The sequence below is a fragment of the Balaenoptera physalus genome, assembly GCF_965194825.1.
Source record: "Balaenoptera physalus genome assembly, chromosome: 19".
NCBI classification, from domain to species: Eukaryota; Metazoa; Chordata; class Mammalia; order Artiodactyla; family Balaenopteridae; genus Balaenoptera; species Balaenoptera physalus.
This window is the reverse complement of record NC_138900.1, coordinates 40,005,314-40,032,538: the sequence shown is the minus strand read 5'-3', so window position 1 is coordinate 40,032,538 and position 27,225 is coordinate 40,005,314. Positions and strand designations below refer to the sequence as shown.

The 27,225-nt window shown below is 45.3% G+C and overlaps 2 protein-coding genes across 3 annotated transcripts in view; both read right to left on the bottom strand.

Annotated features, from left to right (window-relative positions):
• Positions 1-127: 127 nt before the first annotated feature.
• HERPUD1 (homocysteine inducible ER protein with ubiquitin like domain 1) lies at positions 128-11,747 on the bottom strand. 2 transcript variants are annotated; one of them, XM_082437003.1, is made up of 8 exons: positions 11,485-11,742; positions 8,386-8,463; positions 8,224-8,298; positions 6,482-6,612; positions 4,248-4,370; positions 3,366-3,716; positions 1,918-2,023; positions 128-892 (listed from the first exon to the last, which is right to left on the bottom strand). In XM_082437003.1, exons 1-8 carry the CDS (start codon positions 11,617-11,619, stop codon positions 728-730), a joined length of 1,164 nt encoding a protein of 387 aa, XP_082293129.1. In that variant the 5' UTR covers positions 11,620-11,742; the 3' UTR covers positions 128-727. The 2 variants fall into 2 exon arrangements, with proteins under 2 accessions (XP_082293129.1, XP_082293130.1); XM_082437004.1 differs by lacking the exon at positions 1,918-2,023 and having other exon boundaries at positions 11,485-11,747.
• Positions 11,748-22,070: 10,323 nt separating this feature from the next.
• Positions 22,071-27,225, bottom strand: part of SLC12A3 (solute carrier family 12 member 3) — a 43,692-nt gene continuing 38,537 nt past the window's right edge. The window contains exon 26 of the mRNA XM_082436977.1: positions 22,071-22,417. Within this exon, the coding sequence (XP_082293103.1) occupies positions 22,297-22,417 (121 nt within the window). The 3' untranslated portion in view covers positions 22,071-22,296. The remainder of the gene's footprint in view (positions 22,418-27,225) is intronic.

The following is a 27,225-nucleotide window of genomic DNA, read 5'->3' as shown; positions in this document are numbered from 1 at the left end:
CAGTACAAACAATCCTTTAATAAAAAGAAGCAAAATATTCAGGTTACTCAAAAATCAGCAACTCAGCTGTTGACCATCCAGAGATGATGGACACGGAGTAAACTGCTAAGATGACAGGAGTCTCCGCCAGGGTCATTCATAGTAAAACTTTATTGAACAGAAAACCCAGCAAAGGTTTTCACCTCTGCAAAGCTCCTCTTGGTTTAAAGTAAAGCACTGCATTTTAAAAAGCAATTATACATAAGTCTTTCCTAGAAAAGTCCTGCTAAAACATGTCTAGCAATTTCATTGATTATATAAAGTAGTACACTTAGTGTAATTTAAACATTCCAACAGGAATCAAATCGTACCAGCAGAACCGTTTCTGCATCTATGACATCTATGTACACACACACATGCAGACACACACATCTGGAAAAGTTCCTCAGGCATAAACATGCGACACTAATGCCTTCTACTTACAATGTCTATTAAACTACAACAATATATATTAAAGCTCTTCAGAATAAAGACATGAGAAGCCTTAGGCATTTTTTGTTCATCAATTTGTATCATGGCTTCACGTCTTACTTTCTGCTTCTGCAGAATCACAAAGGCGTATCATCCTCTTTGTTGATTCTTTTACTAATTCTGTGCCATCGCCACGTCCAGGTAAGGAAATCTAGCCGGAACCAGATGATCCAGTCCACGCCTGCCAAAGCCTCTAGCAGCCAGACAGCAAACACCATCAGTTTGCTATGGCTGGGGGGCCTTCCGGAAGAAGAGAGGCAAAGAAAGTCTTGAAGACGAGCCAGGCTGTGCTCATAAATGAAGGGCTGGTCTGCTCGTCATCCACTACGTCCCTGTCTGGAGGGAGGCGGTTGGGGTCTGCAATTTCAGGATCAGGGTCTTCCTACAGGTAATAAAATACAAGGAGAAGAGAGGACCGTGAGAAGCACCCAATAATGTCAGGAAAGGGCAGAGTGGCTCCCTGGCCCCTTGCCCCATAAGCCAAGCCAGGCAGGCAGGACCCTGGGGACGACATCCCCGGCTGGACGGAGCTCCTTCTCCAGCCTCCGTAGCACAACTGTGCTGGAACATTCTCATAGTTTTCAATATTCCTGGCAGCAAGTATCAGATCAAATGAAGTACTGTAACTAGATCTTCAGCTATTATTAAACTAGTAATTAAGTTAGCCACTTCATTAAATGTGGATATTTTTCTAATTTTGGCAGTGTCCCGAGTTAAAAAAAAACCAAAAAACTGGAAACACAGGATTCTAAAAACAGATTCGAGGGTGACACTTTATATTAAAAAGACTATCCTTTAGGATTATGCATTAAACTGCCTTATAAAAATTCTATTTCTTTTTTAAAATATTTATTTATTTGGCAGTGATGGGTGTTAGTTGCAGCACAAGGGATCTTCGATCTTCGTTGCTGCATGCGGGATATTTTAGTTGCGGCACGTGGGATCTAGTTCCCTGACGGGGGACAGAACCCGGGCCCCCTGTACTGGGAGCACAGAGTCTTAGCCACTGGACCACCAGGGAAGTCCCCAAAAATTCTATTTCTGTTATTTTCCAGAAAATCTATTCTGTGAGACAGGCTTATGTTCGTAATCCTTAATTAGAATAACTCTCCATTAGCAGTTTCCATGGTATAACATATCGTTACTGAGAATGAACACTAAAAATAGTGAGTTTAAAAAAAACATTACTTATATATGCCAAAATGCAAATTGCCAGATGACAAAAATACCTGATGGATTTTATGACACAATGTTTTAAAAATAGCTAATGCTATAAGAATAAATTTGAAAAAACTCTTGAAATATTGAGCTTAATAAAATGGTACACCACAAGGTATCTAAAGATTAAGGACTCAAGAGCCCGGTGTTTCACACCAAGATCGCTGGGCTCCAGCAGAAACTCCATACCTGGAAGTTATTGTTGGGGTCCTGATTTGCAGCTTCCTGAGGAGGACCATCATTCGGGAAGTTCTGAACTGGCCTCTGTCGGAATGGAAACCACCCGACGTGATGCCTTCAAAGGAAGCATATAAAGTCCATCTTAGTGAACATCAGAGTGACATGTACTCAAGAATTTAAGGGTCCTCTCAATGAGATGAGGTCCCCCTTGCTCCCCTCCTCTCATCAGAGCAGAACCTGATTAGAAGCTCGCAGCCAGGCCCATCTGCAGAGACATTCCACCACACCGGCTCCTAGAATTTCTCACTGGCCTGTCAGGTTCTTGACAGGCACTATGGAAACTAGGCTTTATTCATTATGATGTGCCCAGCAACATAAACAGCACCTGACACATAGTATGTGCTCAATAAATACTTCTTCATCTGACCTAAACCTTACACATGAAAACCTGAACAGAGGGGGAAGGGGAAATACACACACAGCTGTGACTATAATATACGTAATAACATACTAATAAGACCTAGATTTGGTCACCTACATATATGATTCTAGAGACTATAGAATTTAAAGAATTAACTAAAAGTTGCATCTGAAAAATCCAATTAAACCCAAGTCTTGAAGCAAATATGACAAAATATAACGATTAATACTGGATATAAGTACTTAATGCATTATTCTAAATATTTCTTTTTTAAGATTTTTAAAAACTAAAATAAAAATCCATTTTCCTATGGAGGAAAAATTTCTTCTGTCAGTTTTTGCCACATACAAGGACATATCACTCTAGGCCAGGGTTTTTGAACTTTGGTACTGCTGACATACTGGGCTGGATATTTACCGTGGGGCTGCCCTGGGCACCACAGGATGTTTAACAGCTACCAACCAGATGCCAGCAGGACCACCCCCCTCGCTGTGACAGTCAAAAATGTCTCCAAACACCGCCAAACGTCTTGGGGGCGGGGGTAGAGGGCAGATGCAAAACTATCCTGGTTGAGAACCACTGCTCTAAGCCATGGATAAAGCCAAATGCCAGGTCTGTGATGGATCTGGCCCTTCAGGGCTATGCCACAGCCATTGCCTGCCCTTTATCCTAGAAGGCAGCTGTAGCCTGATAAAAGATAAATATGTTCTTATTCAACACAAATACAATTTTCCTTTCCATGCCTCAGTATGGCTGTTTTATTGTGGTTCATAAGCCTGGCAGGTAACTTAACTAGAGGAAAAGAAGAGAATGTTGTTCCTGTATTAACAGAGAATTAATTGTGTTTTTGGCAATGCGCAACCAAGCCATCAATTCTTTCCATCGAAAATCCTAGAATGACGTACTACTTAAATACACCTCCTTAAATATTGACTGAGACTGCTCAAAAAAGAGGAAAATCTGTACTTGGTTTGGGTCACCACATAGTGTAATCTGTAGTAAAGGGAAAAAAGGGAAAGCGAAATCATCTGCTTACAGGTACATAACAACGGTGGCCCCCATGACCATGAGGAATCTGCTCAGGGAAGAGTAGAAGTAGAGGATACTAAGAAAGACGGAAAACGTAGCTGCTGAATAGGTCCAATCCAACCAATCTCGATTTATCTCATCATCTTCTTCCACAATAGGGCCACCCTGTGCATTCATCCGCAAGTTCTGATTGGCCCCAGGGTTAACCACCACTTGAGGAGCAGCATTCTGATTGGCGGGCTGGTTTTCAGCTGGAAACTGGTTGTGGATAGGGGCTGGAGCAGGCGCAGAGACCACAGGTATCTCTTGTGCACTTGGTGAGGGGACAAAAGCCCTTGACGCAGCAGTGGCTGCTAAGCTAAAATAAAAATGACAGAGGCAAATACTGTTGAGAGCAAGGCACCATGAAGACTGGTTCTCATAACCTCATTTACGCAGGGATCTTTTACTATTAAGTAGGCATATACAAACTTGATTTTTCTTTAACTTAGTGAAGAACTTCTTTACTAACAGTCATATCTATAAATGCCTTTTCTACTCCTAACAGAAGCCACTTGGTAAATTTCATCTGGAATTAAACATCAAGGCCACCATGAAAACATGGTGCAGTAGCAAATTAAAATTTTCATAAAATGTTAAAGATATCACAAATTGAAAAGAAAAAAAAAGGAAATAACATATTCTAAATAAAGTCATCAAACTATGGATCAGTCAGCCAACTACGCGTCAATACACAGATTAGTAGTTACCATTTATCCTCTATCCCACCCACAGAGCAGGACTCTGACACACTCAGCCCGCCCTCCCTAACTTTGTGGGTAACATGGATGGGCGTTCCCTCCATTTCTGGGAGCCCTGGCCACACCCAGTGTCGTGAGTGAAGACTCACTACTGCATGTAGTACTGCCGTGCGTATATCTGCTGGAACCAGGAGAGCTGCAGCCACCCATAGGTTGTGTAGCCTGAGAAACCAGGCCCCAGGCCTTGGAACGCCGGCTGGACAGCTTCAGGCCTATGAAAGATTTCAAAAAATGCTTTTTTTGAGTTGGTTTAGTATGAATAAGTGAAAATTAAGTTTAAATTACAATCAGGAATTCAAAACAAAGAGACAGAAGATTGAGCTTTATGACAGTTACATGTAGATTTCTGGGTGATGCACCTGTGTAATACAATCACAGAAAGTACTGACAAAGCCCCCCTCCCATGGTCTGGATCCCATGGGAAAACAAGAGCCCTCTGCCCAGCACTGGGGTCTCATGATGTCATCACCATGATGTACAAACAAGCTGGACCTTTTCAGTCTAAGTGGATCCCCACCCTTATTTTAGACTTGCTGAGTCTCACTGAAGGTCTAAACCCCACTATTCATTCTTTAGGGAGCAGCTCTAAAAAGTCACACCTCTCCCAAAGTCTTTTCTGCAGGAAATACTCCTTCCCTCCCAATACCCATTTCTCCCTCACCCCTAGATCTGAACTATACGGGGAGCAGAGTTATGTGTGGCACCACCCATGCATGCTTACTGACCACTTGTGCCCTGTAAGGCCGCCGGGCTGTTATCTCACGGGATCCCCAACAACCTTGTGGGGAGGGAGCTCTCCACCCTGCCATTTTACAGAGGGGAGCCCGAGTGCAGCTCAGGGAAGACAAAGGATCTGCACGAGGTCACTGAACCTGTAAGTAGTAGGGCTGGATTTGAGACCTGTTTGACACCAAACTCATGCTTCTATCATCCAGCGCAGCCTGGGGCAGGGTGTGTGTGGGAGTCATCTCTGGTTTTGTGAGCCCTACACAGTGAACTCCTTTGGCATCACTTCACAAAATTCAAACTAACAGAACTGCAGAAAGATCAGGAGTTGTTATGTGGTCATCTCTGCTGGTCAATTCATATCCTTAAACAAAGTTATATGCACTGGCTGTCCAATAAATATTTGTTGGATGAAATCAAGTTTTATTATGGTAAAATTCATAGTCAGATATGAGCCTCAATTCTCAAATCGTATAGTCAGAAAAAGGGAAGCAGTTTTAAGTGTTTCTATCCAATAATGAATTCAATTATCCACTTTATATGCTAGGTATGGAACTTAACCAAATTCCATACCCAGAGTATTTCTAAAGTTGTATTCTAATACAAATAGGTCTTGGTATGATACTGTTTTTGATCATTTAAAAAAGATACAGTACATGGAAATGAGAAAATAACAAAGTGCTTTTGTTAGCTCTGAAGATGATGACACTGCAGACACGCAAGATAACTGAAAGGTTTTTAGAGTTATATCCTGAACTATGTAGAACTGAACTGACAATGCCTGGGAATTACTTTTAAATACTTCAGGAAAAAATGGGAAGCAGGAATAGATAAAGCAAGTATGGCAAAAATTGATCATTATATGGAGATTCATTATACAGTTCCCTCTACTTCTGTGTATATTTGAAAACCTCCATTAAGAAAAAAAACAACTCTTCATTCCTCAAACACCTGACTTTATCAACAATCAGATATTAAAAACTACTAGGAAACGGTGGGCAGGGGACTCAGGGAGTAACAGAGTTTCAACTTGTAGTTAATAAACTGTTTTTTCCCAAAGGATCTTTCATAGTAAGGTGTTCCAAGAGCTGTGAAATCCGAACGTCACAGCATTTAGTCGCTTCTGGCTTTTGCGTTAAAGAGAAGCTCTAATTGCTCCTTTTCTCCTAGCACCACCGACACGGTACTTGGCAGAGCATTTCTCAAACAATCCCTTCACCTTTTGTCACCCACTGTTATGACAGACAAAGCACAAAGCCACTCGGCAAAGCAGCTGCACAGTGCTTACAACAGCTGCTTTTCTGCACCAGCACTAATTCCCTATCATGAGGTCAGCGCAATGTGAAGTGCACCCACGTAGGAGGAGAAATGCCCAGATTTTCAGGACATGCATCTCCACTTTTTAGATCTTCCTAAAAGGCTATGTATTAAGAAAAGTTAAATACAGAAGAGATCTTTAAAGTGAAGCCCTTATAAAGCAAAATTTTGTACATTTAAAAATTCTATGAGTATATAGTATAAACACAGCTTATTCTTAAGTTGATGCAAATGATGCACGTTCATGTTGTACAACCTGCTTCTTTATTACAACACTCACCTCGAGATATTCTCCCATCCAGAGGGAGAAGGGTTCCGAACAACCTCCCTTTGCCTTAAACCGTCACTTGAGGAATCCCCAGGAGACTGTCCCTGATTAAGACCAGCGGGCTGCTCTATGGATTCAGCAACCTAGATAAGTGTAACATGAACAAAAGGCCTGATGCAACGGTGTGAAATCAAGCTTCAAGGATTCTTTCTCTGTGAATGGCTTATGTCCCCAACCCTGACCTCTGAACTTGACAAAATCGAACAGATGCAATGTTACATAAAGAATATTCTAAAATTTGTTCAACACAGTATCAATACAGATACTAAAAAAAAAATCCGTATTTTTTCCTAGAGTAGCTATGCTGTAGTTTCACTAAAATCTCCCAATGAAGTTATCATTGGTGAGAAAGCTTCCTGTTAATGCTCTATACATCTTTTTTTTTCTATACATCTTATGGTGTTAAATTTACTAAGAAATTAAATTTGACCAATAAGATTTATAAACACAACCCAGCCAGCAACCTAAAGAATTTCTTACACTATACTCAGATGTTTCAGGATGTACAGTTGTAATGCAAATTTAGAGTGTATCACCACATTAGAATATTAATACTGTATATATTTTTAAAAAATAAATTTATTTATTTATTTATTTTTAATTTTGGCTGCATGGGGTCTTTATTGCTGCGTTTGGGCTTTCTCTAGTTGAGGAAAGCAGGGGCTGCTCTTCTTTGCAGTGTGCGGGCTTCTCTTGTTGCGGAGCACCGGCTCTAGATGGGAGGGCTTCAGTAGTTGTGGCTCTTGGGTTCTAGAGCACAGGCTCAGTAGTTGTGGCACGGGGCTTAGTTGCTCCACGGTATGTGGGATCTTCCCGGACCAGGGATTGAACCCGTGTCCCCTGCATTGGCAGGTGGATTCTTAACCACTGTGCCACCAGGGAAGTCCCTTAATACCGTATATTTGAACTAACACTGTGAAATGAAAAATGAGGGATTTTTGACCATCTAACATAAGCAAGTCTTTAGAGATCACTTGATAAAGACTGAGGCCTTTTCCTATCCAAACAAATAATCACAATGAAAATTTCCAAAGTAAACATAGTCATGTTTTACTCTTTATAAACATCAGGGACTTCCCTGGTGGCGCAGTGGTTGGGAGTCCGCCTGCCAATGCAGGGGACACGGGTTCGAGCCCTGGTCCGAGAGGATCCCGCATGCCGCGGAGCGGCTGGGCTCACATGCCACAACTACTGAGCCTGCGCTCTGGAGCCTGCGAGCCACAACTACTGAGGCCTGCGCACCACAACGAAGAGTAGCCTCCGCTCACTGCAGCTGGAGAGCGCCCGCACGCAGCAATGAAGACCTAACGCAGCCAAAAATAATGAATAATAAATAAAATAAAATAATTTAAAAAAAAAAATCAATGGTTCCTTAGAAATTCATTATGTGCTAAATTCATGACTGCCTTGCTAGTTCGGTGATCTGGATACACAGCCACTATAGATCAAATCAAATCCCAGAGAAGTGTGTACTGCAGAACTCCACTTTTCCACTACAACACTAATGGAAGTCTACTACTATTATAGTAAACTCTCACTTGTATTGATAACAGTTTCTTATTCCTGATTCTCACTGGGGAAGAGACAAAATATTATATGATAAAAACACTTAAGAGTTTTATCCAACTTCCTTTATTTCGACCTTGAGAGTCTGAATGACACGAATTGTTATCATCATGAAAAAGCAGACATACCTTTGTGCTGGCTTCTGGCATTTTGGAAGGACTCTTCACACTGCACACCAGATGCAAAACATGCCGGTTTTCCTGCTGAAAGTAATAAGGAGGTACTTTAGGACCTGAATTCAACCTTATTAGTGCTCAAAAACATTCAAAAGTTAATATATTTAGTGATACCTTTGGAAGCAAGTCCCTGAGACACTGGTGATCCAACAACAGCTTCCCAGAATAAATTAACCTCTGGTCCTCTGGATGCTTATGGAAAGAAAGAGCAGCACAGGTCAGCACTTAGCTCCCTCAAGTTCCCAAACACAGAAGAAACTGTTTTATACAAATAATTTAAACGTGTGTGTTTTTCCCAGCATCACAGGAAAACATTTTTCCGAAGGCCCCATATACAAAACTTTTACTTAGGAAGTACTTAACTTTAAACTGATCTCTAACATGCAAACAAATTTAGGATGGCAAACTACCAGTCCACAAAACCTATGGCAAGCTACCTGACTTCTTAACTCCCAGGGAAATTGCTTTCTGCCACAAAAAGCACAAATATGGGGCTCCTACAGCAACGAACTTCAAAACTCAAAGTTTGGTCTCAGAGAAAACTCAAAGTCAGCCTTCCCTAAAACCACCTAGCACTGTCCCAAGATAACATGAAGCAATTCTAAACTTAAGCCCTCAAAGAGACTTTTCCCAACATACAAATGCAGCTAAAGAGGAGACGGTGTGTGGTAAAATTCCACACCACAACCCTATGAGATATTTAGTATGCCTATTGTAAGGGGGAAAATCTAAAATTCACTTGTCCAAGGTCACCTGCTGCTAAAGAGTCAAGATTCCAAACACTCTACTCCATTCCAGTGATTTTAAAACCACAGTTGTGCCACACACTTTTATACAAATCTCACTTTTAAAATCCATTTTTAATTCCCTTAAAAACTGGACTTAAGGGACTTCCCTGGTGGTACAGTGGTTCAGAATCTGCCTGCCAATGCAGGGGACACGGGTTCGAGCCCTGGTCCGGGAAGACCCCACATGCCGCGGAGCAGCTAAGCCTGTGCGCCACAACTACTGAAGCCCGTGTGCCTAGAGCCTGTGCTCCGCAACAAGAGAAGCCACCACAATGAGAAGCCCGCGCACCGCAATGAAGAGTAGGCCCCGCTCGCCGCAACTAGAGAAAGCCTGCGCACAGCAACAAAGACCCAACGCAGCCAAACATAAATAAATAAAATTTAAAACTGGACTTAAATAATGGCTTCAAGTGATATATACCAAAGTCAGTACACTGGAGCTCACCAGCAACTTCTCAATCTACTCTTGCCAAAATAACCAATTATGCAAAATTTGGAATAAAGCTGCTCCTGCCAAGTAGCCCAAGATTATAAAGCAAGCTGTTTAAAACAAACAAAAAAATAACCGTACCTATTTATCTGCATAAATCAGGATTTTTGTTTTTTGGACACTGGGCAACTATAACAAACTGCAGAAATATATTGGATGCTGTGTTCATCATTGTTCTCACTGATTGAACTTCATATGTAAATGCTATAAACCTGGACTTGTAAATGTTACTGTATAGGTGAGGTCCTGCATTATATTAAAGAGTTTCACACTAGAAAAAGTTTGAAAACCACGGGTGCCCGTGATTTGAGGCCTGTTAAAGGCCTGAACTGACACTCTGCGTCTTTATCCAGAAGGCTGATTTAAAAAAAAATATATTAAGCAAACAACTATTATAAAGTAAGGCTTCTCACATTAGAAAGCAAATGACGAATGTGCTCCAGCCAAAATTTTTAAACACAAATATACAGACCTGAGAGACCTTTTATTTACAACTTTGGGTCCTCGGACTTAATAGGAGTGATGTTCCTCACCCAAGGAAGCCCTAAAGGAAAGCCCTCCTCCAAAACACCGCCTTTTACCAAATGACGCAACTAGAGGCTACACCTGCTTCGCCAATTTGTGTACCTAATAGCCATTCTCGCAGCAGCACTGCCACCTGTTTCTTGGGAGCAGCTATGGTGAAATTGCAAATAGTGCCAAGGCGAATGCTAGAGGAATGGGAGCTTATTAAATAAATAAGCACATTTCAAAAGAACGACTCAGGAGGGAAACTCACTTCCACGTTCTTGACAATATGGAACAAAAACAACCTGACCCATAAGCTACACCCTGACACGTTGCAACACTTCAGATAAGAAAGAACAATTTCACAATCTTGTCCTGCCCTGATGCCCTCTCCTGTTTGATGGAGAATTACAGTTGTGGGCAGTAAAGAACACTGTTGACACTTACATAATATTAGAGTAGAAAGTAAATACAGGAAGGTCCAGCTCATAGCCTCCGTCACGTGCTGGGGAGGGAGGGTGGCCCTAAGGGTGATGCTGACAGATGTGTCAACCAAAACAAAGCGAGGAAGTCTCTGCCAATTGAGGGACCAGAGTCTTAAAACCCAGACTCCAGGAGATTCCTTCCACCTATTTTCCTTCTAAATCACTTTTTACCGGAAAGTGCACCGGGCTCCTCCCTGGGACTAAGCACAGGCTGTGGAATCCAGCTCACAGGGAGGGGACCAGGGCAGAAGGCGGACTGGGAGGGGAAGCGCCACGTCCTGTTCGCGGGTGTGGGGCCTTAAGCACACGCTGCCCGGGCGCTCACTGTGCTTCTCCAGCCACTGGCCGGGCTTGGCCCCTGCCCTCACCTCTCTGCAATGAGAGGCTACATTCAGAAAACTCGTTTCGCAGCACTTCTGTTTCCTTATTCCTACCCATCGGATGCAATCCTAACGAGGAACACCTAGTCACTCCGCCGTTTTGGGGAAATTGAGGCTTGGAGGGTGAAATGACTCACTCAAGGTCAAACTGCTGTTTCAGCGGCTTGGCTAAGGCTGGAAGCCAGATCTAGGGGGCTGGGAAGGGGTCTGAAGAGGTATGGCAGGAGTGCGACAGCCGTTAGAGTTTGGGGACCTAGGACGCGAGGTGACAGGGGAAGGCGGCCCATCAGGAAGGCGGGACGATGGCGGCCTAGAACGAGGAAGTGACAGCCACTGGACCACGTCAGAGGGCGCCTACGGCGGCAGGGCAGAAAGAGGGAGACCACAGGCCTGGGAGAGGGGACCTGCGGAGCACCAGCCGTCAGGGGAAGGCCGGCGAAGCGAGAAGTTACAGGGAAAGGGGAGGAGGACGTGGCATCCCAAGGGGGGACGCGAGGAGGGCTGCGAGGATGACAGCCGGGGTTAGGGGAGTGCTGGCAGCTGGAGCCGGGGGCTCCTCTCACCGGGCGCTCGGGGTAGACGCGGCTCAGATGGGCCTTGAGGCGGCTCACGCTCCAGCTGCGGTCGCCGCTCAGCTCCAAGTCGCGGTGGCGCTGGTTGGGGCTCTTCACCAGGAGCGTGACGGGCTCGGGCTCCATGTCGACGGCGCTGTGGGCTCGGCGGCGCTCCCAGACGCCAGGCAGGAAGTGTCGCTGCCACCCCCAACCCCCACAAAAAAGCTTCGCCTCTCTGGATCGCGCGCGCCCGTCTCGGGCACCTTTTATAGGCACCCCGCGCCCGGACTCTGCGGACAGAACCCTCTGTGGCTGCCACCCATTGGCTGGGGCGGAGAGCACTGCCCCAACGTGGCCCAATCGGCGCCCGGCTCCGTTGGCGGAAGGGCGGGCGGAGCACGTGGGCGCAGGCTGATGCAACCCGCCGCCGTGGCGTCACCGTCAGTCGCGGCTGCGGCCCGGGTGCCTGGGTTGGGTGGCCGTGCTGGGGTTCGCGCGGCCCACGCGGGGCCCCTCGGCCCTGAGACACTGGCTTGCTCCCTGGCTCGGGTTGCTCACGGCACTTTAGGGAGGGCCGACCCTGCCGACTCTCCGGTTTGGCAGCCTCTGCAAATTGTTTCCTCACAAAGCAGCAGCTCCGCCCTTTTGACACCAGCCCCATTTCCCCTTTTCCTTCCCCGGGTGGCCCGGGACGTCAGGCCCTCCAGGGGAGGTCTCCCCACCCCCACCCCGGCCTCAGCTCAAAGAACTGCTGGGGGAGCCCCGTTTGCGAACCCACATGGAAGGGCGCCCCCGATGCGCCTTAGAAGGGCCAGGAAGAAGGGAGATTCTTCCTGGGGTTCAGGATGCAGGAATCCGAGCCAATGTTGCCACTTCATCTGTGACCTGAGACTTGAACTTTATACCGCCAACTGTGGGACGTCATCCTAATGAGTGGCAAGCAGGCCACAGTCCAGCTTAGGCTGGGAGACGCTCGAAAAAGGCCTCATGTTATAGGATACTAACACATACTTCCTTGAAATTGGGGCTGAGACACGGAAGGCAGGTTTCTTGGTTTTCCTAAAATGTGACCACGGAGGCCTGGCTGATGTAGACACTCCCTCCCTCTGTAGGAAAAAAGGTCTTTTAAAACAAAACTGACATTGTGCTGGCTCGTCCTTGTTCTAATCCTGTTGGGACATCTGTTTTGCCAGGTGTGTCAGGACCTTGGCAGTTGTACATACAATGTAAAACACTATGTAAATAGTTTCCAGAGTGAGGCAAATTTAAGGAGGGTAACAGGAGGACCCTGGTCTGGTTGGTGGGTGTAGTACCACAGACTGGGTGGCTTAAAGGACAGAAATGTATTGTCTCACAGCTCTAGAGGCTGGAAGTCTGAGATTGGTGCCAAAATATTGGCTCCCTGTACACCGATGCCAAAATGAGATACAGAGACAGAGTTTTGGAGGAGAAAGAAAGGGTGGCTTTATTCTTTGTCAGACAAAGGGGGAACACAGCAGGCCAGCACCTCAAGAACTGTGCCCCCCACCCTGGGGAATAGGGAGAGGTCTCATATTCGGGGCTTGTGGTCAGGGGTATTCAATAAGGATCAAGGCGGTAATAGTCTTATATTCTTCTTTCTTCTGCAGAGTTTCAGAAGGGTGGGGGTGCTGACAAGATTAGGGTGTGTGCAGGGTCTCCTAATCTTGAGGAGCTTCTCTAGTCCCTTTCATCTCGCCTCAGGTGGCTTCGTGGCTGCTCCCCCCTTGATTAGCAACTATTCGAATCTGCCCTTTGGAACTCAGGGAAGACCATGGAGGCTGGAGTCTTGCCTACAAGAAATGGGGGACAAAAAGGACTCTGTGTCCGGGAGCCCCACAGGGCCCCGCTTGGTTTCAAGATCAAGGTGTAAGGCATGGTTGGTTCCTTCTGAGGGCTATGAGGGAGAATCTGTTCCATGTTGGCAATCTTTGGCATTCCTTGGTGTGTAGCTGCATCACCCCCATCTCTGCCTTCATGGTCACAGTGTGTTCCCCCTGTGTGCGTGCCTTCACATCATTTTCTCTGTGCATGCCTGTCTTTGTGTCCCAATTCCCCCCCACCCTTTTTTTATAAGGACACCAGTCATATTGGATTAGGGTTTTACCCTAATGACCTCATCTTAACTTGATCATCTGCAAAGACCCCATTTCCAAATACTGTCACGTACACAGGTACTGGGGGTTTAAGAATTCATCTTTTTGGAGGACACAGTTCAATCCATAACAGTCAGCCTTAATATAACACAGAACACGGATGGTTTCCTTTTCAGCAGTCTTTGTACTAGAGGTGAAGCGCTTTGGAGATAATTGTCCCCATGCTCAGCTTTCTGTGATTGGTTTTTGTCGGCTGAGAAGGCCTCAGTCCCTTTTCATCTGGGCTGGCTTCATGGGTGTGGCACCTCTGGGGCTCTACTCTTTGTATAATGCTCTTCTGAAAATTCTTAATAAATTTTCAACAAGAAGTCCTGCATTTTCATTTTTCACCAGGTCTCACAAATTATGTAGCTGGTCCTGTTTTTCATACATCAGGATGGAAGAAATGACTGATTACAATCTGGTAGTCTTCCAACTAGCTAGAAGCTAACCAGTGGAGCCAGGCCAGATAAAACAAGCAGAAGCCTTAGAGCAGGCAGCCAGGCAGGAGATAACAGCTTCACTGGGTAATTAAGGAGGCCACATAACATGGTTTCCTGTAGCCTGCTGCGACAAAGCGTCAGGTCCCCTTAAAACAGCACATCCATTTTCACTCAGTAGTAAGAAGGTAAAGGGGTGTGCTTTTCCCTAGGGAAAAGGCAATCCAATTTCTGTGATTCCCTCTTGAGTTATCTCTCAACGAGACAGCTCCTTGTAAAGGACTTTTGTGATTCTGCCTATAGTACAGAATTGTTCCTCGTATGCATGGGGGATTGGGTCCAGGACTCCCCCCGCCACCCCCTCCCCCATAGAAAAATCCTTGGATGCGCAAGTCCCTTCTATAAAATGGCATAGTATTTGCATATAACCAATGCAACATCCTCCCATATACTTTTTTTTTTTTAACTTTTTGGCCGCGCTGCACAGCATGTGTGATCCTAGTTCCCTGACCAGGGATTGAACCCGCGCCCCCTGCAGTGGAAGCGTGGAGTCTTTCTTAACCACTGGACGGCCAGGGAAGTCCCATTCTCCCATCTACTTTAAATCATCTCTAGATTACTTATAATATTAAATACAATGTAAATGTTATGTAAATAATTGTAAATACAATGTAAACACTATGTAAAGTTTCCAGAGTGGGGCAAATTTAAGTTTTGCTTTTTGGAACTTTCTGGAATTTTTTTCTTCAGAATATTTTCCATTGTGGTTGGTTGAATACGTGGATGTGGTACCCATGGATATAGAGGGCCAACCATATTTATAAAAACATTAAATTCAGGTCAGCATGCCAGGAATAGAGATAAACACGGAGTGACCCTGTTCTCAGTGATCTTACAAATACAGCGAGCATGATAAGACAGTCAAAAACAGAAATAAAAGACAACCCAAAAGTCTCATACATTTCTGAAGGGCTTATGATTACATTGAGGAATTACACAGAGGCAGGAGAGGGGGAGACAGAGAAAACTGGATGGAAGAGGTGGAATTTGAGCTGAACTTTGAAGGATGAGTAGGATTTGAATGAAAATAATAATGGCAGCAATTATTGATAAGCCCAACAGGGGACCTGTATACACAATTTGTACGGGCAAGTATAGTTCAGTGGTTCAACTGATGGGCCCAGAGCCAGAGTGCCTGTTTCTAAGCCAACTTGTGTCACTTATGAGCGTGACCTTAGGCAAGTTACTCAAACTCTCTGTACCTAATTGTCCTCATCTGTAAAATAGGAAGAATAATCGTGTCTATTTCACGGGGTTGTTGTGATATTTAAATGATATAGCATTGTTAAAGGTCTTGGGGAAGAGCCAGACACTTAGCAAGTGCTCAATTAATATTAGCCATTAATATTTGGGAAACTGCAAGGAGTCCAGTCCACAGGTTCCCAAGCCTGGCAGTGAAACAGAATCACCTGAGGAACCCTTTTTCTTTTTTTTTTAAAGTGAAGTCTTACAACACCAAGTATTGACAAAGATATGGAGCAATGAGGACTCTCATACTTGGCTGGTAGGAGTATAAAATTGTACAACCACTGTGGAAATCAGTCTGGCAGTTTTCATAAAGTTAAACATACACCTAACTTACAAGCCAGCTATTACACTCACAGGGATTTACCCAAAAGAAATTAAAGACTTGCACAAGAATGCTGATGGAAGCTTTATCCATAGCATCAAACACTGGGAACAGTCGAGGTGTCCATCACCAGGAGACCAGATAAACACTACGGTATACCCATACAATGGAATGCTACTCAGTAATAAAAAGAAATGAACTACCATACATGTAGCAACATGGATGAATCTCAAAACCGTGCTGAGTGAAAGAACCAGACAAAAGGAGTACCTATTAAATGCTTCCGTTCATATGAAACTCTAGAACAAGCAAAATGAATCTGTGGTAACAGAGAACAGATGCATGGTTGCCTGGGGATGGGGTGGCAGAGATTGACTTGGAAGGGGCTGTGCTGAAGTCGGCTGGTGCTGGTTTTCAAGAACCGAATGTGAGCTTGTCTTCCTGACTCTGCTTTCAGCGTCATCACACTGACAGCCTGAAATTGGCCATGGTAGGAATATTCACACCACAGAGATCAGGAAACGCAATAAAGCAGAGCCTTTTTCCCCCGGGGAAGCAGTTGTTCACCTCTACTAATACACCACTGTGTATTAAGGAAATTTCTAGGGTGGTGAAAAGTTCTGTCTTGGTAGGGTGTGGGGTAGGCAGGCACAGACATTTTTCAAAATGGATCTAGCTGTATAATTAAGATATGTGCATTTCACTGCATGGACATTATGCCCACAACTAAACACGTAGAAACAATAGGATGGGTATCTGGTCCCATGTCAGGCCTACCAAATGGGACCTGAGGCATCTAAGTCGGTACTGATTCAAGGGCCAGCTTTGGAAACCACTGGTCAAGTGTGGCAGTAAGGACAGAGTTTATTTTAAAATACTAATAATGATGATGTCTGGACTTCTCTGGCAGTCCAGTGGTTAGGACTCCGAGCTCCCAGTGCAGGGGACGTGGGTTCAATCCCTGGTCAGGGAACTAAGATCCCGCATGCCATGCCGAGCAGCCAAAAATATATAAATAAATAAATAAAATAAAGTAAAATTTAAAAAAATAATAATGATGATGTCAGCGAGAGGTAAGACTGGAAAGAATTCTTGGGACCAGTTCAGGGAAGACTTTGCGTGCTCACCCTCGAGAGTTGGCTTTATTTTGTGGGCAATAAGGTTTTTGAGTAGTAGAAGGACGTGATCAGAATCAGTACGGATCTTCGTCATTACGAAGGCTGGGCTCGAGGAGGAGAGACTTGGGGCCACGAGACCCGAGTGGTTCGTTCAAGAGAAAATGTAGATCAGTGCTAGGATTGAGCAAAAAAGGAAATGTGAAAAAAAAATTGGAAAAAGAAAAAGACATCGCAGAAATAAAGCAGGAGGGAAAGAGGCCTGGGAACAAAGATGGGTTCAGGAACAGAGCTAATGGCTAACATGGGGGAGTGCTTACCACGTGCCAGACACACAACTTCAAGAAACTTGCATTTAATCCTCACAGCAACCTTTGAAGTAGGATGCTTTTATTATTGCCGTCTCACAGCTGGGGAAACTGAGGCACGGGGAGTTTAAGTAACTCGGCTACAGAGCTAGTAACTCTATGAAATTTTTATTTTTTAATTAACTGGTACTGAGGTATAATTTACATATAGTAAAATACATGGATCTTAAATGTACAGTTCAAAGAGTTTGGGTAGGTGTATTCACCTCTGTGAATTCCTATCATTCCAGATACATTCCTATCATTCTAGAGAGTTCCCTAGTGCCCCTTCCCAGCCAACCTGCTCGCCTCCCCACCAATCCTGGTCCCAGACATTACTGGTCTGCTTTCTGTCTCTCCAGTTTGGTCAGGCCTGTTCTAGAAGTTCATATAAGTGAAATCATACAACATACATTCCTTTGTGCCTCTCAAGAATAGAAAGTCAAGCGGCTCAGGGAAAGAAAGATAGTGAGTTCAAGGAAAATCCAAACTCTTTTTTTTTTTTTCCTTTTTTGGCCACGCCATGTGACATGTAGGATCTTTATTTCCCCCACCGGGATAGAACCCATGCCCTCTGCAGTGGAAGCGCAGAGTCTTAATCCCTGGACAGCCAGGGAAGTCTCGGAAAATCCATATTCTTAAGTGAGATTTCTGGAAATGTGGAAATGAAAGACTATGGAAATTTAAAAACTTGATGGTTAGAAGCACCTCTGTGGTGCTATGTCTCTGCTGTGACCTAATTCATCTTTAAATTCTGAGGGGGGAGAGGGAAGGAGCTGAGACCTGTTTTATTTTATACTCAGGCTGTGAGGGTCTAGAAGCCTTTGCAGAACCTGAGCAGGCAAAAGGTCACTGACAGTGCATGTGCTTTATTTCAAACAATCTGGTGTCTTAGGCCCTGCTGAACTTCTGTACTTTGTTCCTGGAATTCTTGTTTTTACTTGGTTTCTAGAGATTCTCCCAAATAATTCAAGCTCCAACCAGAAACCTTGCCTTTTATGGTCATTTCTGAAATCCTAATTTGGCCACACACACGAGCCATCTTCTTTAGGCCAGGAAATGGACATCCTGTTCTATACTCATGAAATCCATCCCATGGTGACCCATGCCCACGCTAAGCCGGAAGCAGCTTTCTTTCCTCACCAGAAGCAGCGCCCACAGTAAGTCCTCCCAAACAATGTAGTCAGTGATCGGGAAGTGCTTTTGTTCGATAAAGGAAGGAGGTATCTCGGACTGGGATGCCCAGACTTCGAGTGTGACACCCACTTCCCTGTTACTTTCTGATATCTGTTTCTTAAAAGTGCATGTTACATACATTTGTATAATCAAAGAGAATGAAAACTGATTTGGCTTTGAGAACCCCAAGTATCTCTTGAATGGGAGACACTGAGGGGTCTGGCCAGTCAAGACTGACCACTGGGGGCAACAGTGGGCCTGGTAGTTAACTGCACGGTGCACTTCTTTTTTTAAAATAATTTTTAAAAATAGATTTATTTATTTTTATTTATTTATTTTTGATTGCGTTGGATCTTCGTTGCTGCTCGCGGGCTCTCTCTTGTTGCGGCAAGCGGGGGCTACTCTTCGTTGCGGTGCACGTGCTTCTCATTGCGGTGGCTTCTCTTGTTGTGGAGCACGGGCTCTAGGCGCGTGGGCTTCAGTAGTTGTGGCTCACGGGCTCTAGAGGGCAGGCTCAGTAGTTGTGGCGCACGGGCTTAGTTGCTCTGCGGCATGTGGTATCTTCCTGGACCAAGGATCAAACCCATGTCCCCTGCATTGGCAGGTGAATTCTTAACCACTGCGCCACCAGGGAAGTCCATGCATGGTGCACTTCTAAACTCAGCCCTTATAAGGTTTAAAAATGTACCTGGGGTTCATTTACTTGATAAGCTAAACAGAATTATCATATGACCCAGCAAGTCTACTCCTAGGGTTATATCTAAAGGAATTGAAATCAGGAATTTAAACAAAAACTTGTCTATGAATATTCACAGTAGCAACATTCACAATAGCCAAAAGGTAGAAATAACTGAAATGTCCAAGAACTGATGAATGGATAAACAAAATGTGGTCTATCCATGCAATGGAATATTATTCAGCCATGGAAAGGAATGAAGTACTGATACTTGCTATAACATGGATGAACATTGAAAACATTGTACTAAGTGAAAGAAGGCAGACCCAAAAGGCCACATATTGTATGGTTTTTATTCATATGAAATATCTAGAATAAGCAAATCCATAGAGACATAAAGCAGATTAGTGGTTGCCAGGGGTTAATGGAGGGTGATTGCTTAATGGGTCCATGATTTCCTTATGGGATGATGGAAATATTTTGGAGCTAGATAGTGGTGATGGTCGCACAACATTGTGAATGTGCTAAATGTCACTGAATTACACACTTTAAAATAGTTAACATGGTGAATTTATATATATATATATATATATATATATATATATATATATATACACACACACACATACACACATATATTTGGAGTAGACATTAATTCCTTTTACATTTTAATTGAAGTATAGTTGATTTACAATGTATATATACCTTGATTTACAAGGTATATAGCAAAATGATTCAGTTATACCTACTATATATATGTACATATATATGTGTGTATATATATTCTTTTTTATCATTTAGTATGATAATCTCTAGGTCCATCTATGTTACTGCAAGTGGCATTATTTCATTCTTTTTTATGGCTAAGTAATATTCCATTGTATATGTTTCTTTTTTTTTAGCCACACCGCACAGCTTGTGGGATCTTAGTTCCCCAACCAGGGATTAAACCCGGGTCCTCAGCAGTGAGAGCGGAGTCCTAACCACTGGACCACCAGGGAACTCCCCCATTGTATATGTTTGCCACATCTTCTTTATCCATTCATCTGTCGACGAACATTTAGGTTGCTTCCATGCCTTGGCTATTGTAAACAGTGCAATTGATACTATGAGGTGAATTTTATATTATACAATTGAAAAAATCAGAAGTCCTACTTGGTTCCCTCTTTCCTGTTGAATGCTATTTCACAGCCTTTCCTCCAATGGAGGGAGGAACTCAAATAAAATAACCGCCACCAGACAACAAAAATCCTTCTGATTACCGCAAAAAGGACGGGGTAGATGAATGGGTGGTGTCTGCTTGATTCAATAATCTCTCTCACAGAGCACATGCTTGGCTCTTCTCTAGACTGCAGGTGCAGCCAGCTCCAGGTTTATGACTCTCCTGGCTGCTTGGGTTTGGTTCCAGGGCAAACACCACTCAGGTGGGCCCTGCCCTCCAGGTCTGCATCCTGGGCAGGATCATGGCTGAACTCTGAGGCCCAGGAAACCTCAAAAGCCCGCACTTCCCGATCACGGATGCCAGTCCAGCCCTCTTCTAAATATTCTGATTGTAGCCCAGCATTTTACTTTAAAAAGAAAAGAAAAAACCCATATTTATTCATCTTAAGTTTTATAGTACCTTTTCATAAATACAGAATCTTTCCTGTACTCTAAGTAAAATTTTGACTGTGTGTTAGTTTCTTTCTTTTTTCTGTAGCAAAACCCTCAGCTTCCCCAAGCTGGTTTCAGACTAGACCTAGCACTTAGGCAAAGATGCATAAGACTACAGAGATAGCTATAGCAATATAGCAATATTCTTGTTAAAATGGTGGGACTTGTTACTTTCCTCCATGAATTCCCTTGCTCAGCCCTCCCATTCAACTCTGGACTTTTCCTTTCCCAGCCCATAACAAACATCTCCACTCATTCCCCTCTTATCTCTGCCCTGGTTCCCTCAGCTTTCCCTGCCCCAGGCCTACATCAATCACTCAGGTCAGCAAGATTTCACCTTCGGGTCTGGTTCTTTGTAAACAAGCTCTGGCCCCCTCCCCCTGCACACAAGCTCTGGCCCCCTCCCCCTGCACCTTGCCCTATTCCCCAAACCTCCTTATGTTAACCAACCCTACCTTTCTCCAAGACAGGACCCTTGAACATCTCCCGTTGAAGGCAGCCCTGTCTCCCCCTCCTCCTCCCCATTGTTGCTTCTAGGCTGGTGTGCATCTCAGCAGCCACTTCTCACCGGAAGGCTTACCTGACTGCAAGTATAATCTCTTGACCTCTAGGGCTCTCTTCCAAGATCACAAGCTTCCCTCCCGTCCATTCCCCATCTTAATAATTCCAGCTTCCAGATCATACTCCTTTTCATTCAATTCTACTTACATTTATCTCTGCTCTGCTCCCACTGCTCATTGGCATAATCCATTCCTTTGCCATTCATTCATTCATTCGACAAACATTTATTGAGGGCCTGCTCTGTGCTAAGCCCTGTGATGGGTGCTGGGGTGCAAAGATGAGTTGATGTGGTCACAATCAGGGCTGATATGCACTCACTCAGCCATTTCAGCAGTTAAGATATTGAAATACCACCATGCCAGCTGGTAAACATGCCGTGAATACCCTCCAGCTGCCTCAGCCCTGAGACCTCCAGGTCTTCCTACCATCCAGTAACTCAAAGTTTCATCCCAACTGCCACCTTCATAGAGCTCACAGTCAAAGTATAGACACCCTAGATTTTTCTCAAAAATGTTTACCTCCTGGGACTTCCCTGGTGGCGCAGCGGTTAAGAATCCGCCTGCCAATGCAGGGGACACAGGTTGGAGCCCTGGTCTGGGAAGATCCCACATGCCACGGAGCAGCTAAGCCCATGCGCCACAACTACTGAGCCTGTGCTCTAGAGCTTGTGGGTCACAACTACTGAACCCGCGTGGCAACTACTGAAGCCTGCGCGCCTACAGCCCACGCTCCACAACAAGAGAAGCCACCACAATGAGAAGCCCGTGCACCGCAACGAAGAATAGCCCCCGCTCGCCACAGCTAGAGAAAGCCTGTGCACAGCAACGAAGACCCAATGCAGCCCAAAATAAAATAAAGTTTACCTCCTGCAGAATCTCAAACTTTGAAATGCACACATACTGACCACAAACTACCCTGTATTCTTCTCTGTCTCCCTCTCTCCCATTCCCACTGAGCAGCCTTTTCGTCCTCCTGCTACCAGCCCCTCAAGTCTTCTCAACTCTTGCAGCTCACTTCCAGCGTCTCCACCCATCTTGGAGCTCGTGGTCAGCCATTTTCATGTACTTTGGTCATTCTCCTTGAATTCCTCGTGCCTTGGCCTTCCATCCTTCTTGCTTGGCCAGCCCCATCACTGGGGAACGTGTCCCCGGCATTCTACACACTTGCTTTCTGACCTGGTGCTCGGGAGACCTGCCAGAGAAAGGCACAAGGGTAGGTGTCCTGAGAATTTTGCACCCTTGGACTAGCAGAGATAAGCTATGCCTTCCCTGCTGCTTGGCAAAGTTTCCGCCACATTTTATTGTTTCACCATTACTACCTCTTCATCAGTTATTCTCTTCATTGGCTCTTAAATCTTTCCCCTCAGACCTATAAATACACCCAGATCTCTCTTTATCACTCCCACCTGTAACAGAGACATTGATTGCTCGATGAATACTCACATGTTCCCCCCAGTTTTCCAGACTCTTGCAGGGAGGTGGTGCCATGTGACTTACTTGGCTAATGGACTTTGAGTGGAAGTAACAGGTAACTTCTGAGCTGAAGCATTTGAAAGCCAGGGCATGACCCTCCTACTCTCTTTTCCCTTCCTCAGTGAGTTAGAAGCTACTGACTGAGGTGATAGCCTCCCAAGACGGGAATAGTTTGGATCATTGAGTCTTGAGGTGGAGAAGAGGGCTTACCCAGCATAGGAATATTTGTAGGAGAGAAATCAGTCTTTGTCATGTAAGCCACTAACATTTAGTGGGTAATTTATTACTGCAGCAGAGCCTACCATGATCCTGACTGATACACCCCCTGATATAACAACAATCAAAATGCTTTCCCTGGAGTCTCCTTTCCCTTGGAGTCTCCTCCAAGTTTCCACCTAATTTTTTCTCCCCTTATTTTCCTTATTTTTCTCTCCATTGCTGGGTTACTGAAGCACAGGTCAATGTGCATGTCGGCTGCTTTCCTTTCCCCTCCACCAATTATTCCTCAATCTCTGGTACCTGAACCACCACCTTACCAAATTATTCTCTGTAAGGCTCCCAGTGATTCCCAGAACTGCAATTCAGCAGCGGCTTTACTTCTGCAGCTGGCTGCCATGAGGGTCGATGATACTGTGCTTTTTCGATCTCTTCTCTGGTACCTTCTAAGGCCCTTGGTTACCTGGGTTTTCCTCCTGCCTCACCAATGATCTTTTCTAGGCTGCTTTGCTGGCTGCCTCTTCTTCCTCCTACCCCTAAATGTAGCCCTTCCCAAGGTCCAGCCTCCAGCCCTCTCCATTCTCTTTACTTTCTTTCTTGGTGATCTCACCCAAGGTATGACTTCGATTTCCTGTCTTTTAGTGTTGACTCCCAAATCTACGATGGTCTCTGTTCTTACAGTGTCAGGCTAACAGTGGACACCCTGAGCTCTTCCTGAGCTCCGGGACCACAATTCTGACCACTGGGATGTCTTCATACTTAAAGTGTCCAAAACCAAACCCATCTACTTGCTCATTTTCTCCAGCAGAAATCCTATTACCTCGCCCTCCATATTACATGGTTTGTTCATTCTTACAGCTGCCCAGGCTCAACTCCTGGGGCCCTGTTCCTTCCACACATACATCCAGGCAATTCCCAGTTCTGGAAGATACTATCCTTCCTCCTCTTTTCCCTGCTCTCCGCCACTCTTAGAGTGTTGAGACTTGCTGACTTGCCTTTGCAATTCTGCACAGCCTCCTCTCCGGGTGCCCTGCCTTTTCTCCTCCAGCCTCCTCCATCTCCTGTCTGGCCAAGCTTTCTCAGGCTCACACCGCCCCTTCACCTTCAGTGGCTCTCCAGTGCCCCTGAGTCAGTTCTGAGCGCCTCAGCCTCTCAGTGGGGGCCTTGCACATTATAACCTTCTCAATCTTATTTTCCCCGGGTACGCATCCCTCATACACCAGGAAGACTGGTTTATTTCTTGTTCTCCAAACATACCTAGTAAGCTGTTCTTACTCTGGTCCTTGCTCAAGGCATCCTGCCACTTGGGTTACCTTTTCCCATCCCAGCTCCCATTTCTGTCTATAGAATCCTACCGACTGTTCAAACCTATTTTAAATATCATTTTCTCTAGAGAGAGTTTCTTAATTCCCTTGACCTTAGTGCTTGCTCCCTCTTTTGCATCCTTAAGAGTGTTTTATTTTGTAACTCTCCTATGAGAAAATGAAAACCACTCGTCCTTTCTTGCCACCATCTTTCGTCCGTATGACGTTCTGCTCTTCGGCCTCCCAGCCAGGTGGTTCTTCTTAATGCTCTACCACGTGATATTTTTAGAAACTGAGTTTGTTGTGGCTCCCTTTCAGGAAGGGGCGCTCATGTCATGCTTGTATTTTTAGTCATAAGGTTGACCCTCACTTCAAGTGGGCAATTAACAATGAAGCCGGTGGCTGGGCTTTCCTGGGCCCCGTTTCTGTAAACACTTTTGAAGTGGGCAGTATGTATTTTCTGATATCCTGAGCTATACACATCTACAAGTGAAACCTGGCTGTTTTGCATGTGCTTGGGGGCCTCCCAGCCAGGTGGTTCTTCTGGAACATTCCAGCTATTCTCTTCCCTGTGAAACCCACCTCTCCCTCCTAGCCACACGAGAGGCCAGGCAGGTGTGTAAAAGGGAATTCAGTCCAAATGGGGCTCTCCATGCTCTAATGAGACCCGTGGCTCTCTGCCTGGGAGGCGGAGCTCAGAGAGCCTATCTGGTGGAAAACAGGCACTGCTGTACTTACGTCAAAGCCATGACAAGTCTGGGCAGGAACTGAAAGAGGATGTGAAATCTGGAGGCTGAAATGCCAAGGGGAAAATCAGGAGCTATCTGAGCAGTGGATCCTGGGGGAGGTAAATGAGGAGTCCCGTCTGCAGTGGCCGTTGTGGCTGCTGGGGGGGGCTGGGCCCCAGCTCTGATGACCCAGCTCTCTGTGGCTTTCCATGCACAGTGCAAGGGTGGACTACTCACTGACGTGGAGTATCTACTCGTCCAAAAGCAGAGAAAGACACACACACACTGTAGACCAAAATCTCGTACCCTCTCAGGGCCCACTATGCCCAACAATGACTTGGAGGGCCTTCAGAGCCTCTGAGCACACAGTAGGGCAACAGGAAGTGGTGGGCCAAGTGGGGGGGGGGCTGAAGAATGTGTCCTCCCCCCGACCCCTCCCCTCACTTCCACAACTTTGATCAACCACGCGTGGGCCAAACCACAGCCAGCAGCAGGCCAGCTGGCTGGTGACACATGCTTTGGTCCAATTCTCTCATTTCACAGACCGAAGCTCAGAGAGGTTAAGGGGGCATAGCTGAGGTCACAAGCCAGTTTTGGGGGGAGACAGAAACTCAAGTCCAGGTTCCTTGGTGGCCACGCTGTGGCTCTTTCCACTCAATCTCTCCACCCCTCAGTTTGAGACAAGATTGAAAATTCTGGGAGACTTTTAAAAAGACTAAAGGGACTTCCCTGGTGGTCCAGTGATTAAGACTCTGTGCTCCCACTGCAGGGGTCATGGGTTCAATCCCTGGTTGGGGAACTAAGATCCCGCATGCCGCATGGCACGGCCACCAGAAAAAAAAAAAAAGACTGAAGAAAACAAGTTCCCTGTGTGTCTGCAAACACATGTTAGAGAAGCAAAGGGAAAACAAGTGGCTCCTGTAAATGTCCATGTGGAAATCTGGCAATATGACCTACAGAACCAGTGGAAGCTCAGCACAAAGTTCAATCCAGGGTTGAAAAAACAACAGTTTTTTCATAACACTCAGCATAGTTGAAACACAGTGTGTTCCAAAACAAATAAATTCTGTTGACTGAGTAAACGTATTTTTATTCATTTCATTGTTTTTCACCTTACTGTTAACTCAAGGCTTTTAAAAAATTGTTTTAAATTAATTAATTAATTAAATTTATTTTTGGCTGCGTTGGGTCTTTGTTGCTGCACGCGGGCTTTCTCTAGTTGTGGCGAGAGGGGGCTACTCTTCATTGTGGTGCATGGGCTTCTCATTGCAGTGGCTTCTCTTGTTGTGGAGCACGGGATTTAGGCGTGCGGGCTTCAGTAGTTGTGGCACGCGGGCTTCAGTAGTTGTGGCTCATGGGCTCTAGAGCACAGGCTCGGTAGTTGGGGCACACAGGCTTAACTGCTCTGCGACATGTGGGATCTTCCCAGACCAGGGCTCGAACCCATGTCCCCTGCATTGGCAGGTGGATTCTTAACCACTGTGCCACCAGGGAAGTCCAAGGCTTTTTTTAAAAAATTAATTAATTAATTTATTTATTTTTGGCTGCATTGGGTCTTCGTTGCTGCGTGTGCGCTTTTCTCTAATTGTGGAGAGTGGGGGGCTACTCTTCACTGTGGTGCATGGGCTTCTCATTGCGGTGGCTTCTCTTGTTGCGGAGCAGGGCTCTAGGCTCACAGGCTTCAGTAGTTGTGGCACGCAGGCTCAGTAGTTGTAGCTCACAGGCTTAGTTGCTCTGCGGCATGTGGGATCTTCCTGGACCAGGCATCAAACCCATGTCCCCTGCATGGGCAGGCGGATTCTTAACCACTGCACCACCAGGGAAGTCCCCAAAGCCTTTTTTTTTTTAAACAAAGCTATTATCATTGTTCAACATTTGGTTTCCAACATGGTGAACTTTTTTTTTTTTAATTCCCAAAGGCAAAGCATTCTCTGTTCTTGAATCAGTGTCTCCCTGAGGTCAGAGGAGGGAGCACCTGTTTGCCAGGAAATGGTTTTCCATGAGGCTCTAGAAAGGCAAGCATTCCCTGATGGAGCCTTTGCCTTATCTGGAGTTGCAGTTGGTCCAGGTCCACTGAACGGCTCAGAGGCAGCCCCCTCTCCGTCCTTCAGGAGCTCAGCCAGGCGCTCCGGCTCCCTCAGCAAAGGCCTGATGTAGTAACAGGACAGTGGGGCTTATCACAGCCTGGGAACCCAGGGCCTTGGTCTCTGCAGTGGGACGAACACTAAAGTCCTTTGAGTCCCAACCCCAAGAAAGAGACTTTCGCCTTTATGACTAAG